This window comes from Helicoverpa zea, chromosome 6 (genome assembly GCF_022581195.2).
Source record: "Helicoverpa zea isolate HzStark_Cry1AcR chromosome 6, ilHelZeax1.1, whole genome shotgun sequence".
Classification (NCBI taxonomy): Eukaryota; Metazoa; Arthropoda; class Insecta; order Lepidoptera; family Noctuidae; genus Helicoverpa; species Helicoverpa zea.
In genome coordinates, this window is record NC_061457.1 from 1,827,187 (window position 1) to 1,843,039 (window position 15,853).

The 15,853-nt window shown below is 35.0% G+C and overlaps 1 protein-coding gene across 3 annotated transcripts in view; it reads left to right on the forward strand.

Annotated features, from left to right (window-relative positions):
- The first annotated feature begins 434 nt into the window (after positions 1-434).
- LOC124631054 overlaps positions 435-15,853 on the forward strand; it is a 371,162-nt gene continuing 355,743 nt past the window's right edge. For all 3 annotated transcript variants that reach the window (XM_047165176.1, XM_047165180.1, XM_047165177.1), the window contains exon 1: positions 435-808. In XM_047165176.1, coding sequence (XP_047021132.1) covers positions 747-808 — 62 coding nt within the window. In that variant the 5' untranslated portion in view covers positions 435-746. The remainder of the gene's footprint in view (positions 809-15,853) is intronic.

Sequence of the window (15,853 nt, forward strand, 5' to 3'; positions counted from 1 at the left end):
CTTACTAAATTGAATTAGTGTTACTAAATTAATTGTAAAGTAAAGTAATCTTTATTGTATTGATTGTGTTGGTTACAGGTAAAATAATATGTGTATATAAAATATGTGTGTATAAAATAATCTGACGTCATTAGGCGTTTATATCAGTGGCTGCATGAAGAATTACCGCAATCAATTTACATAGTAAACCAGCTTTTATAACAAATACGTAATACAAAAGATAAACTATTATATTTGCCATAATTTCCTTCCTACATCCAGCAAACTAGAGGCAATGACACTATCCCATTCAGCCTAACAACTAGCAAGTTTAACCAGCTACCACGCAAAGCGGTTGACATCTAAAATTTATTAATACAAAGCTGGGATATACACCAGCTGCATATTGCAATGCAACGGGAGCCATGAGCCAGCCAGTCGCCGTGCATCGCTTGCGCGGGTCACACGTGCGAGCCTCGCTGTAACGAAAAACTAACCAGCTACATTTCAAAAATCGAATACTCTCTTTTGAATTCCATACTGTATTCAAATTAGAACATTAGTGTTCGAGTAATCTTGTTCTAGTGCTAGTTTGTTAGTAAACATTAAAATTTAAATTAGGAACGCTTATTTTTAACGCTGATTATGTAGTTTCTACTTTCGTTTGAGTGAAAATAAACTAAAAATTGTTGTTGGTACAAAATGTGTGTGTAAGATTCGCGTAGTGTTGTGAACCGAAGTGTGAAGGGTGAAGTGTAGTGATGTGAATGAAGTTTGGTTCTGACACCAATATGTTTGGAGTATTTATTAGAAGGTGGAAACCTAAAAGGTGGGTGGTGTACCAACTGCTTTTAGTTAATATTGACACAGTTCGGTTGTATTTAGAATATTGTTCGAATTTCAATTTATCAAAAGCCATGTATTGGTTTAAATGACGAAACAAAAAAATCTACAAAAGGAAAAATATTGCGTGAAACAGGTACTTGTGAGTAGGTACCTACATAGGTATTTAACTTATTTCTAGTGATAGGTATTTAAATTTATATGTTTATCTTAATTTAATTATATTTAAATTTATATGTTTATGTGTACCTAACTATAATAATATAATGGGTAGGTAAGTATTTGTGATTCATGTATTTATACCTACATGTGTATAAATTGATATTGACTTACGTCGGTAAAACTGCGAAAGTGTGAAATATGATTTGATAAATACTTAAGTATGCATAATATTATAATAGTAAATACCAAAAAGCGCGAAAAATGTAACCCAAAAAAAAAAAGCCTAGGATCTTCCTATTTTTCAAGCCAGTTACAATCTCTACCAATTTCGAATATAGAACAAGAGTCATGTGAGTTAACTCACTCTCTTATTGTTTTGTTTTTTGTCAAGAATGTGTTAACGACTGGTTATTTTAACGCCTAGTAAGTCCAGCATAATGTCCAGAAATAGGCAGCTCCATCATTTTTCGTCTCGTAAAACAGGACAAAGGAATTGCTTTCGTCAGTTCTTGAAAGGACAACGTTCTTAGCGATTTATCATCTGAAACTACAGACTGGAAATGGTCTAACTAGATCTGTTTTATCTAATTTATTTTCAACCGACTTCGCAAGAAAGGGGTTCTCATTTTGAATGTTTGTAACTTTCAGTCTGCTGTGTCCGTCACTTCAAAAGCCATTTTGGTTCATGGCAGACTAAAATGCAAATCAGTGCATTAAAATTTAAAAATAATTTTAGCGTCAAGCAAAAAGAACAACACAAAATCACAAAGAGTGAACTAATAACCACTAACCACTCGTAAATTCATTCATAACTTTAAAAGAAACTCATAATGCTATGTAGAAATTATTTTAAAAAATAATATCGTACACGCACTGGTTTCCTCAAGCTATTTCAAAACTATTCGCAGTTTTTATAGCACGAGTCGCCAGCAGCATTATTGTGTTAATTTTGCTCGCTATTTTACTTTTTTTCTTTCTTTAATAAAACCTGCTCCACGTTGGCTGAAAGAAGCGTTTTCTTTGCTACTTTTACGAGTTAGAAGAAATAGGGGAACTTCCGTTTTCAAATTTTATCAACCGTGTTTTGTTTCACAGAAAGTTTGCATTCGGGATTTTTAGTTCGGAAATTCGAAATTATTGCTTTTAGGGTGCAGGTACGAATTTCGCACGATCAGATGCAGCGAAAGAATTGTCGAAATTAAATTGCGAATCTCTTCCTGCTGTAAGACTCAGACCAGATAGTTCTAAGATAAAGTAGATAAGTAATAAGTCAGTTCAATAACAGTATGTTTCACATTGGATGATAGCTATGATTATTCTTGGTTGATTGGTAGAGACATGCCTGTCACCCACAACCAGTCTTTCCTAGAGGTATTGGGTTGCCCGGCTGACTGGGTTGAGGAGTTCAGATAGGCAGTCGCTTCTAAGACACTAGTGAATATTCAGCTGCATTCGGTTAGACTGGAAGCTGACTCCAACATATTTGGGAAAAGTCTAGGCAGATTGCAGCTATGATTTATTAATCTTCTAAGTCTCCGTTCATCCATGTTTTAAGTGTCTAATTTCTAAGCAGCGTTCATGTTATAACTTATTTATATTTCACCTCTAAGTTTAACAACACTTGTACCACACCAAAAATAAACTAATCCAGCGATAAAATGCCAGTGTTATGTTGACCCTTCATTACGTATTGTTTTTATTGACTTACTAAACGAACAATACCGTAGCGGGCGTGAGAATTAATTCAATAAAGGATTTGCATGTTGTGTGTTCACCCGTGTTACGTATAGACTTGGTGTTTCAACGTACATTTCAGCTTTTAACCCACCGCAGAAGCTATGTAGTATAATCACCAATCACTATGGAAAGAAGTCTGCCAATTTACTTGCGGAATTCGAAAAATCGCAATAGAGACAGTTATTCATTCAATTTTGTACATAGTCTGATCAATGATAGTGAGAGTGCTAAACAATAAGAAATTAGTCAAAATATTTCGGCGCGTTTGACGATCGTCAAAGGAATGGTTACCCGAATTATGGATAATTCGCATTGCAATGTCCTCCGCTGCGAATTCGAATCGCGCCGTTTCGCAGATTTGTGTACTTGCCCTAAGTCCTGAATGGAATTGTGTCACAAATGCCAGTCGGAATATCTCTCGTGTTTGCTTTGATAAGAGTTGGTGTGGGAAGTGGGAACTAGAAGTGGATTCGAGATTAATCGAAAACATGAGTTGTAGTACGATGTTCGTGAATTAGAATAGCTTATAGTTATCATGAAAGTCATTCAAGTTAGCGTGAATATAGTCAAGTCAATTAAGTCAATACAGTTCAAGTTATAGTGAAAAAGAAAAGGCGAGACTATCCTTTTCCTTCTGTTGGGGAGAATATTGATCCCCTAGGTAGAATATTGTGATCCAGGCTGTGATTTAAAAATGTTAGACAGTAGTTATGGGTAGTTAGTGAGCCAGAAAGTTTGACAACCAAAGTCTTGTTTTCAAGTGCCTTCAGACCTATTAACAATCACTGACGAAATAACAAGTAGCACAGATAATAAATCATACTATTCCTCACTAAATTAGACTACCCCAATAATCAAACGTCAAAACATTTACCTATTACTTGTCACACTCATAAGGCTCTACAAATATCTAGCGACAAAACGTATAAGGAATTGTTAATTAAACTTTAAAATAAATTGCTGTACACAATCAACATGATTTTATTATCATTCCGTACCTTTCCTTTTACGGAAGAACAGGTCGCTATGCAACTCAAGTTAGCATATTAATTGCTCAAGGCTAATATTTTACTTGATTAAAAAACTTATTAGTATAGGATTTTTTTTACGGACTCTGAAAACAGAAGTTTACGTCCCCCCTAGCCAAGGTCCATCATCCTCATCGTCCTGCCCTTATCCCAATTTCATTTGGGGTCGGCGCAGCATGTTTTCTTCTTCCATACTCTTCTATCTGCCGTCATCTCACAAGTGACATTCTTTCTTACCATATTTACTTTCACACAAGCCAAGGTATAAACATAAAAAAGGTATGAAATCATTTTATATGTCATCCTCTTTTCCAAGCTGATATTGTAACTGCGTAAGCAACTGTCTGTTTTTAGGACTTTCATACCGAACCTATGGAACCGATTAAATGGTACTCAGACAGCATGAGAGAAGAATACAAGCGATTGCGGAAAGTGTCATGGAGGCATGGGACAATATTCTATGACAACATTTTAGCTTGAGAAGGAATTTTGAAACTCGTATAACAAAAGACGTAAAAGCGATAAAACAAATTGAAGTCAGAAGTAAAACGGAGCTACAGTTGTGGAGCAAAGCATTAAACATCAGTTTTAATAGTGTATCACAATATAGCATTACGTACGAAGTAAGAATAGATGCTGACAAAATTCCGCAGAGTAAACTCAAACATTGCTAAAAGTAAATTAAAGTACTCGTAGCCTTTACTTCATTCTTGACAACAACTTGTGATGCTGACCTTATTCTAAACTCCTCTACTAACTTAAGCATTTGTCTTGTCTTAAAACTCACACAGAATCACAGATTTCGAAATAGTTACTGATTACTAAGAATTAAGAAAAAGAGCAAACAAGTGCAAGGGTCAGTTGCACCATTTAACTATAACGACTTCTAAACCATAACCAACAGTATATGTATATAGAAGACAACTGAAAATGGTTTGGCTAAATGTAGATAAATGATGCAACTCACCACAAATGATTGAAAAGGCATCTTCACAAAAATAACTTTGCAAATGCGCAAAAGTATTCAATCTTTCATCTGAAGAAAGCAAATCCCACCTGATACCTTGTAACAATATTCAATTTATTTAAAAACCTCACACAGTGTCATCTACATTTGGCTTTGACCCAAGCATTCCGATTACTAGTAATTAATTCTTGCCACGTGACAAAATGTTTGGCTGTATGATCATAGACACTATTGTTCATTACGACGATTCGTTGACGACTCATTTCCGCATCCGAATGGGTTTATAATAAGAATTATGATAAGTAATCAATTTTAGTAAAAGTTTTGTCTGGTGCCATCAATAAACCAATTATTCATATTCCTATTGTAGAAGCAACAAGATATAAAAGAATAGCTATAATATAACATGGTGTTACCAAAATTGACTGCAGCAACAATTTTTCATCACTTTTTCAAGAAACATTATTGTAAAATATAAAAATTGCGGTTCAGCATCCAATCTGATAAATGTGAAAAGGAGAAAAATGTGGCTCCGTAATTTGCGAGAGTGGACTGCCCCGAGGCAAGGCTTGTAAGACAAAGAAAAATGTACGAGAAATAGTCAGTGGATTGTAAATAAAAAATACATGAAAATACGAATCGTGAAATTTTACTGATTGTGGTCTTGATTGCCGAAGGCGAGATCTGCGGGAGGAAACCCATTCTGAAGTGTTGTATTGTGGGTGGTTATGAATCACTCTAAATGTTTTATCAATCGGCATTTTACCAGAGTCCTCGGAAAGAGTATTCTCTGGGTCGTGTACAATGCAATCTTTGAAAGAGTTTATATCTGTTCTCATACCTACGTAAACTCGTAGATCTGCTTAGTGAACGTAACTTTATTATCAGGATATGTATTGTTACACATCAAGGCACTGGCCTCTTCTCATACAGAGAAGGAACGACTGTTAATCATGCCAAGTCAAGGCGGATTGGCAATTTCAGACTTTAAAGTTCAGATTTCCTCAAGAAGTTTTCTTTACAATATCATCGGTGTCCAAGTTATATATAAGATCCTAATAAGAATATCTAACAAGCTTTTATAGACCTAGGTACCTATCAAGCAAGCAAGCATAAGAAAAGATAAATTCATCTGCAATGACTTACGGAAATATAACTTGGAACAACTTAGTATTACAAGCTTGAACAATACATCGTCCACACAAACATAAGACTGTTAAACAATTTCATTTTATTTATTAACAAATTCTAATGTGGGATTTTACTGCATTAGGAAATGGACAACGCAGAGTTACGACCACAAACGTCATTATTGAAATAATAGATTATTTTAGTTGTGTAAGAGTGTATTGTTTTCTGTTCGAAAAGATGCTCTTACTTATATCTCGTAAAACTTGTATATAAGAAAGAAAGAAAGAGAAAGAAAACGTATTTATTGACACAAGCCATACATACACATAGAAATAAAAATATATAATATTGAAAATCATGACTGAAACTATAAATTCAATTTGCATATTACTGTTCAAAAATGATTACTCTGTCTGTCATTTTGATTCGATTCCATACTCATGAAATTAGTACAAAGAATGGAGATACGCAAGAATATGTTTTTTTTCAAGCACATGGTGTTTTTTCACTAGGAGGCTATGTGGTCTTATGAGGAACATCAACTCATGTAATACATTAAACCTCTTTTAGTTTGTTTGGATATAACTTGTACTTTCAAATCCACTACGTAGATGATCATAGATTTTACAACAAAAATACGATGTTTATTACAACTGTCATTGTCATATTACATTTTATATATGTATTATATTTTACAGATTCAAACACAATTAATTATTTATCGACAACTAATTATTTGATAGCTCATAAAATGTCTTATAAAGAACTATTAATAGAACCATTACAATTCCGATTCGTATCCGATGACCGTTTAGAAAGTAATTTTAGTTATTACTGGCCGTAGGCGGTCGTATTTTTACGACAATATCGAATCAATATGACGACCTGCCGCGGCGGTATGACAAAGTCGAGTTTATAGCTAACTAGCAGTTTGCGAAAAAAATAAGTTTTGCAAATCAGTTCGGTAGTTTCAGAGCCTTAGAATACAAACAAACATAGAATGTCCTCTTTATTTTGTTAGTTTATCACGTGTGTTTCTTATTTACCTATACCTACACACAGCACCTAATATTGTATATTTCCAAACCGTCAAACCGTCGAGCGGGTTACGACAGTAAGGATATCGTTGGATTTGTCTCTGTCACCTACTCAAGTCTTCTAAGATATTATTATTTTTTAGAATAAAATGTAATGCTACTAACAGCTACAATAAAAATGTAATGCTATTAACACTTTTTCACGTGATTTTTTACAAAGTATAGCATGACCAAAAACGCCCCCTTTCACCACTTTCTAGTGGCTGGGAACAAACTTCCCACAGCTGTCTATTACAATTTATATTTTAATTGCTAAAAAGAGTGACCCCGAAAACTGAGATCTCTTCTTACTCTTTTACTCTTGATAACCCTAATTTGGATTCACCTACATCACTATTATAACAAAAATTTTCTTATCGATATGTTCGTAATCAGTTTTATCAGTCATTGCCTTGATAACTTCTTTCACTTACAGCAATTTCGTGCTGGGTATTGTAAAAAAACCGCGTGGGAATTTTTCTCATAATTACTATTAATGTGCACTTGTAATTTTATTTTATTTTTGTGGGATGAATCTTGAGCCCAGCAGTGGGACTATAAAAAGGCTAAAACAGTAACAGTGTAATTTTAAGTTTAGTAGTAAAATTACATTTTATTTGTCTTCATATAGTTTGTCCACGATATCGAATATCCCATCCCATTTAGTGGAGTCACGTAGTAATTATGTGGTTCAAATAAATATTTTCTGTGATGATAAGACGATTCAAAGAAAAGAAATAACCATAACCCTTATTGGTTGTCGGGTAAAATTTGTGCAGACTATTTTCTAGCTGTCAACTACTGAGCTAACTTCGTTTCAAATATGTACTATCCCAGTACTTCTGTCTTCATCCTGCTTATTATTCTGTCCAATCCTTGTTCATGACTGTGGGCCCCTATGATCGTATATCGTACAGCCCTCCCGTGTGGCATCATCATACCAACAATATTACAAGACCACCGAGTCTTTCGTATGTAATATTATACTTAAAAATTACTGTCGACTAAATTACTTGGATCGGAAAAGGATAGGTAATCTGTAGGTCGTTAAAACTAATCGGTTAATGATTTCTTTATGATTGAGCATTAATAAGCGATTTGTATTGATTATCTGGTTGGTTTTAGTGTTTTCAAATCTTGACAACAATCTTTCTATGTGTTTTTCACGTGTTAATGTGTATGTATGTTTTTAGGGTTCCGTAGCCAAAATGGCAAAAACGGAACCCTTATAGTTTCGTCATGTCCGTCTGTCCGTCTGTCCGTCTGTCCGTCTGTCACAGCCGATTTACTCGGAAACTATAAGTACTACAGTGATGAAATTTGATGGGAATATGTGTTGTATGAACCGCTACAAAAATATGACACTAAATAGTAAAAAAAAGAATTGGGGGTGGGGCCCCCCATACATGTAACTGAGGGATGAAATTTTTTTTTTCGATGTACATACCCGTGTGGGGTATCAATGGAAAGGTCTTTTAAAATGATATAAAGTTTTCTAAAAAACATTTTTCTTAAAGTGAACGGTTTTTGAGATATCAGCTCTCAAAGTCGTAAAAAGTATGTCCCCCCCCCTCTATTTTTATAACTACGGGGTATAAAATTCTAAAAAAAATAGAGGTGATGCATGCTAATTAACTCTTTCAACGATTTTTGGTTTGATCAAAGTATCTCTTATAGTTTTTGAGATAGGTTGATTTAACTGTAATTTACGGAACCCTTCGTGCACGAGTCCGACTCGCACTTGGCCGGTTTTTTAAGTTTCAATTACTGAAACTCTCGATGCGCTCTGATAATATTACAGATGCAAGCTATCCTTTCCAATATTTCAATATTTTTCAAATTTTCTTTAAAGTAAAAACTGCAAGTTTTTTTACAACATTTTTGCCACGATATCGTTCTAAATCTCACACGTTGTAAACCAAAACTCTTTACAGTCTTTCGATTCAATTTAAAGAATGTAATTCACAATTTACTTTACACTAACAAAACGCCGCCTTGTAAAATACGTTTCTGTACATTTAAACAAATCACGGTGCAATGTAAAAGCATTTTAACTTTTTTACTCTTTTTAGCTTTTAATCCGAGTGAACTGAAGGGTCATTAATTTCGGTCCGATGTCGACGATGCGGTCCAGCCGCAGCACGTTATATCGATCGATACATATCGATAAAATTTATTAAGTATCGATCACGGAGGAAGGAACCGCGGAGATACCGTAAGCAAGGTAGGTCAGGTGCTTCTCGTAGGTCAAGCGGTACGGTAGGCGTGATCAGTTACTAGAACTGTCGAGACGTTCGGGTTCCTTGTCGAAACAAAACTAATCTGATAGGTCTTGATTGATTGTTGATTTTATTTTGAAAATATATTGGTGGATTCCATAGAAGGCGTGTAGGAGCGGAGCCAGTTACGTTCGTCGTCACAACACCTGCATTTCGGCGCGCTAGTTTATTAGAAGATTTTACGTTATGACATATCCGCTAGTGATTTAGTTCTCCATGGTATCGATACACCGGGATTGCACGGTGCGCTAAATCGTCTATTGTCCGAGGTCTATTATTAAGAGTTGTTATTATTGTTTATTTCTATTGTTGTAGATAAAAATGTCGAGCAAAAAGTACCGTGTATTGATTTATAGGTTTTGTCTTAGATTACAGACGTAAAAGAGGAAATGAGAAAGTTTTAACTTGAGGGCAAAGATCTTTTATTACCAAAACAGTTTGATCGCAATGACCCGAAGTGAATAGACTTCTGGATTTATAACTACAGTAGGCAAGATTTGGCAATAATGATAGGCTCAGGCCAATGTATAATTTTAAACATCAAAATGTCTATACTTTTTGCTCCGGCTTGACTGTTCAACTTGATTGCCAAGACCACAAAAGCCATTTTTTTAAGTGATACAAATAAATCTTTTACAACCGGCCGCTATTGTGAAGTTTTTTTTACGAAACATTGTAACGCGTACAAAACGTATTGTAGATATCTTTAATTGTGTTCATTCATCTGGTGTCGAATATCTCGGAAATAGGGACACCATGTTAAGTGGTATTAAAGGATAATATCAGGCCTCTGTCACTCGACGTACTTGCGCGCGATAAATGCCTACCGCTCGCTGGGTTACCGGTAGCCCCACGCGGCTCAGGGCTTTCAACAGTCACACGCGCCGCGCGCGCTCTAATATTATTATTTTTATTTCATGGCATGTTATGCTGTTGGTTTTTATTAGGTTTTTTAAGCTACCTCACAAACTGATGGATTATTTTGAGTTGTGTTGGTTTATATGCTACTATTGTAAGATTTAGAAACATTTTATATGTATGAACTTATCTAGTAATTCTATTATTTTTTTTATAAATTAATACATTTCTACTTTATGATTTTAACAACAGAGATCATTAGGTACTTATTTTACTTTAGATACCTACTTAGTTATATGAACGAGTGAGTATTGTGAGTTTTGTAGCTCAAAACACATCTCGAGTGTAAGTAGGTATAGTTCCAACTTAATGACAACTCGGAACATTACGCGTGTCGCTACGCAGAAACCAATTTTAGGTATGTATCAACACACTCGACGGAGTTGTACCATATGGGGTATGGCACTTGTGCTCGAAAAATAGTTGGAAACCGACTTTGATTTTGACGAAAGCTTTACTTAAGTACTTACCTATGCTTACGTATTAGGTAATATTTAGTTAGTAATATATACCCATACTCCATTTTAGTAGGCAATACAATAGTTAACTAAAGAAAAATATTCTTGATATTACTTTTTATTTAAAAACTCAGTTTTAAAAATGGCTCTCTTAAAATAAGCGTAACTTTGTTTTCCTACTTAAATATTAATAAATTGTAAGAAGCAACCCTAAGCACGGCCACGGCACGGTTGCGGTCACTGAACTGTGCGCTATCGCATTGGAATAACAATCAAGCGCTCGAGCTTTTAAGGTTCATTTTATAACGCAGATAGGAATTTGTAGGTAGTTGGGGAACTTGTAGGTGCTTATAACAGTAGGTATGGACTTTTTTGTATGGAGTGATTTATCTGTTACGTAGTAACTATTATATAATCTGTGATAATATCTCCAATGACAGGAGTTTGTTTTACGAAAATAATGTAGGATTTACTTCTGGTTTTATCCGCGCAAGTTTTAAAAGGAAACTTCATGATTGCGATACTTAATAAAAAACCGGCCAAGTGCGAGTCGGACTCGTGCACGAAGGGTTCCGTAAATTACAGTTAAATCAACCTATCTCAAAAACTATAAGAGATACTTTGATCAAACCAAAAATCGTTGAAAGAGTTAATTAGCATGCATCACCTCTATTTTTTTTAGAATTTTATACCCCGTAGTTATAAAAATAGAGGGGGGGGGACATACTTTTTACGACTTTGAGAGCTGATATCTCAAAAACCGTTCACTTTAAGAAAAATGTTTTTTAGAAAACTTTATATCATTTTAAAAGACCTTTCCATTGATACCCCACACGGGTATGTACATCGAAAAAAAAAATTTCATCCCTCAGTTACATGTATGGGGGGCCCCACCCCCAATTCTTTTTTTTACTATTTAGTGTCATATTTTTGTAGCGGTTCATACAACACATATTCCCATCAAATTTCATCACTGTAGTACTTATAGTTTCCGAGTAAATCGGCTGTGACAGACGGACAGACGGACAGACGGACAGACGGACATGACGAAACTATAAGGGTTCCGTTTTTGCCATTTTGGCTACGGAACCCTAAAAAGTGACAAATTGTCCTGTGCAATCCTCTTGTTTTATGAGATAGCGAATTAATTACCTCATTACGGTGCATTGACCTTTAGAGTGTTAATTAGTGCGGAATACGTAACAGTTAACTAGCCGCCATAGTCAGTGATTGAGTTACCAATGCGGGCCAATGACAGCTAACCAGTGGCCTATAGTATTTATTACAAACTGGCTGTTCACCCGATTTCACCCACTGCCGAAAGGAACTACTCCAAATATAATAGACTCGGAATTATGTTATTTTTAACCGACTCTGAGGTAACCTGTCTCAATGCCAAAATAGGTGATCTGTTAATAAATATTTGCTATGTTAATGTGTACAGACCTAGAACACCATAACCTTCACATTCATATAGGCATACAAAATCGGTATTGCTAAACATAGGCATTAAACGTCTTTCAAAATACCTTTTTTACAAAGCTAAAGGTTAAAAAAAGGAACGCTCGTTTATATTTTGATACGGTTTCATAATTAGAACATCAATAGGACTGTCCGTCTAATTCTTGAACGGTTGGCCGCCCTGCTCAAATCTGGGGCAAACTATGAACGACTTATTGATATCTTTTGCGTATAAAAAAAGATTGACCACTTGTTCTTTTATTTATTTATTACTTCTGCTTAGGGTTCCGCAAGTATAAAGACCCCCTTATGTAATTCATTGACAATATTTCTTCTATCTGATATTTATTTTTTCTTTATTTATATCTAAGTAGATACCTATTACAAGTGCAAAATAAACCGTTGATTTAAGACCCCTTTGTTCCACAGATACATAACTAAGCTTAGATTGTCAATTTGACGTGCCTTGACTACCTACGTCGTAATATTTTTTCTAAATCTTTTAGTACCTACTTACGTTATAATGTAGGTTTATTGATGTGTGTACTCCCTCAAAAATGTGCGAGGGGGGCGATGGCTGATCCTCGCGTTATGCTCGTGAACGGGTGCTGCTTGTGGTGCCAGGTCGTCTTACTGACTATATATTAGTTTTTTTGTTTTTATTTGTAAACTCTTTTTATTTTACATATGTTCTGGCTGAGCGGTCTAATTTACTAGTTTACAAAATTATAAATTTAAAAAAACCCCCGACCCAAAAAAGTACGCAATAATTATGAGAAAAGGTTAAAAACGCTAAACCCTATAAAAAGCAAAAAATAACTTTTAACACTACGTAAACTAAATTTTTTCGTGTCGGGGGACCGCTCTAATTCATTACTTTAGATACGTGTTTTTTTTTTTTAACGAATGTTGTAATTAGGTAGGTATCATTTGATTTATGTAAGTATTTATGAAGGTAAAAAGCGGTCCCCCGACACGTCAAAATTTAGTTTACGTAGTGTTAAAAGTTATTTTTTGCTTTTTATAGGGTTTAGCGTTTTTAACCTTTTCTCATAATTATTGCGTACTTTTTTGGGTCGGGGGTTTTTTTAAATTTATAATTTAATTTTATTTCATGCTTTTTAAAGGAGCTCCTTAATTTTTCCTTCTTTCATTTAATTTATTTTATCTTAAGATGGGGTCGCTATATGCGATCTCGGCCAAAAGGAAGCTGTTTAACAATCCTCATGACAAACTGGCTCTGGGAGAATTGCACAGATTGAGAAACATTTGGACATTCTAGATTTTCAGCAAAAATATAAATCGGTTTATCCGTTTCATTCCGGCATTTCAGGGTTTCATCCGCCACATCCCATTTCCAGCATCAGGTTCTCGTCAATCAGAAACATGAAGAGAACTTGTCAAGACAAATTCAACGAGCCCAAACTCGATGGGTTTACTAAAAGGCAGTTCAGGGTTACGTCTCCTACCTTCGTGCCCTAACAGCAGACCAGCTCAGTGGTTCCAAAAGACATTAGTGTTTCAAATTTCAGATCCCACATATACTTAACCCGCAAGTAAACTGAGCGTGTAACATTCCTATCACATCTAGCAAACGAGCTGATGACCTTGAAGACCTGAACCGATTTCCACCAAACATAGCTAAGAACACTCCCGACTGACATACCTTTTAAACAAAAAAAAACCGCATTACAATCGGATCATCCGTTTGGGAGCTACGATGCCACATACACACACACACACACACACACACACACACACACACACACACACAGACATGTCAAACTTATAACACCCCGTCGTTTTTGCGTCGGGGGTTAAAAAGAATAGCACATGTAGGTGGGCACTCCCTGATATTCTATTAAGTGTAAATATTTGGAGGCAATAATTTTCTGTTCATCAAACATATTCAATGCTTGAGTTAGTTAAGGTATGTAGGGTGAGTGCTAGCTAGCATGTGGTGTATACATTATTTTTACTGTATTGTCCTCTTTTGTAATATACAAATTAAATTGTATACAAATGTACATATCAAACAATGTTTAAGGTTCTTCTAACCGAACAGACAGACATGTGTTGCTGGGGAGTTTGTTGCGCCACTTCTTCTTCCCAGCAAAAACACATAGGAAGTGGTGAAGGGTGGGCGTTTTGGGGGCTGTCTTTTGTAATTTTTTTTTTTTGACGTTCGAAAAGTGCTGTTTTGCAGCCAAGTTTGAATAAATGACTTTTGATTTTTGATTTGAATCAAAAGCATAAGCATCACTTTTAGTAGAACACATTATGCTTCTTATAGATAAAATCTATCCAAAATCTTTGAGTCTTTGAGCCACTCAACTTCTAATATTATGCAAGGAAAACTTACAATTTAAGCGGATTATTGCCGGTGCGAAATAGTTCCGTAATGGACGGAGTGGAAACAGGTCAATCCTTCAATAAGTCAGCTTTATATGTTGCCTGAGGAATAACGTAGGTAGTATGTGTTTATGTTAACTTAGAAACTTCTAGTTCTCGAGTTTTGCAGCCCCGAAGTTGAGTGAAGTATTTCTAAAGACTTTAAATGAGTGATGTTCGAAAAGCTCTTAAGTGTGTGTCGTCAAATGGCTGACTGCGGAATAGCAAAGTTATTTGACTAAAACTGTACTTAGAAAGGCATTTATTTTTCTTTATCATTGGTTTCAATACTGTTGTAAATATAATTTACCAATCTTTGATTGCCTTCTTCTTTTATAATTCTTAAATTAAATTAATCTAAGGTTAAAATACAAGCTGTCTAAAAGGATAGCTAAGTATAAGTTTCTTCATCATAATTATCCTTGTCATCGTAAATTATCTAATAACAAACCTGAAAAAGCAGGATATACATAAATCGTAATTTCACTACGGAACCACGTACATAACCAGTACTTAAAGAAATCGATTTAACTGAAGTATGAGTCATATTATAACTAGTATTTAAAGACCTCCCTTCTTATACAAAGTCTATAGAAATGGGTGTCATTATAAGTTGGAGTCGCGTCGTGCGAAAAATCGCTAGCTAATAACTCGATGAAAATAACTGTTATTCGTAACAGTTATTTGTACAATTTGCGATATATGTATACTGAGGAATGACTGTCTGTCTATTTTTTATTAACACAGTAACGGGCCTAAATGTTGTTGTTCATTGTGAAAAGGCTCGAAATGACCTATTTGGACAATGTGTGTCATTCATATTTTTTTGTAGTTCTTGTTCGGTCTATTCAGTGGTTGAGTATGATATTTGTCTTCAAATCTAAGAGACCACAATAATAAATATATTGCTATCTTTTAAAAAATCTTTTCTTGAATTACTTACCAACTATATTTGAACTGCAGAAGATCGTAGAATAAAGACGACTTCTAAACGCCTTTAAAACAAAAACAAACGCCTTAGATTAGAATTTCATTCAACTCTCTTACTAACAATTACACTAACATAACATTTATTCACGTAAAACATAACATTAATATAAATATCGCTATAAAATGGCGTAAGCGACTTGGAAGCCCGCCAACCTGACACTTCAATGCACTGAAGATCTAATTTACATTGACCTTTGCACCTTCTCACCATTCCACCGATTTCAAACAATTTTCGTTCACACGGAGGGGGGTGGGAGGTCAGAAAGCACTGGTATTTAATTGCTCCAAATCCACATGGTATGTTTTCAGTTGGCGAATTCATTTATGTTGCAACTTTGTTTACTGGAGATAAAATCTATAAATCAAGCGTGTTATTGATGACTATTTGGCGTCTTGAAAAATTGTTTGAAGATAATAAACGTTGGATGAAAAT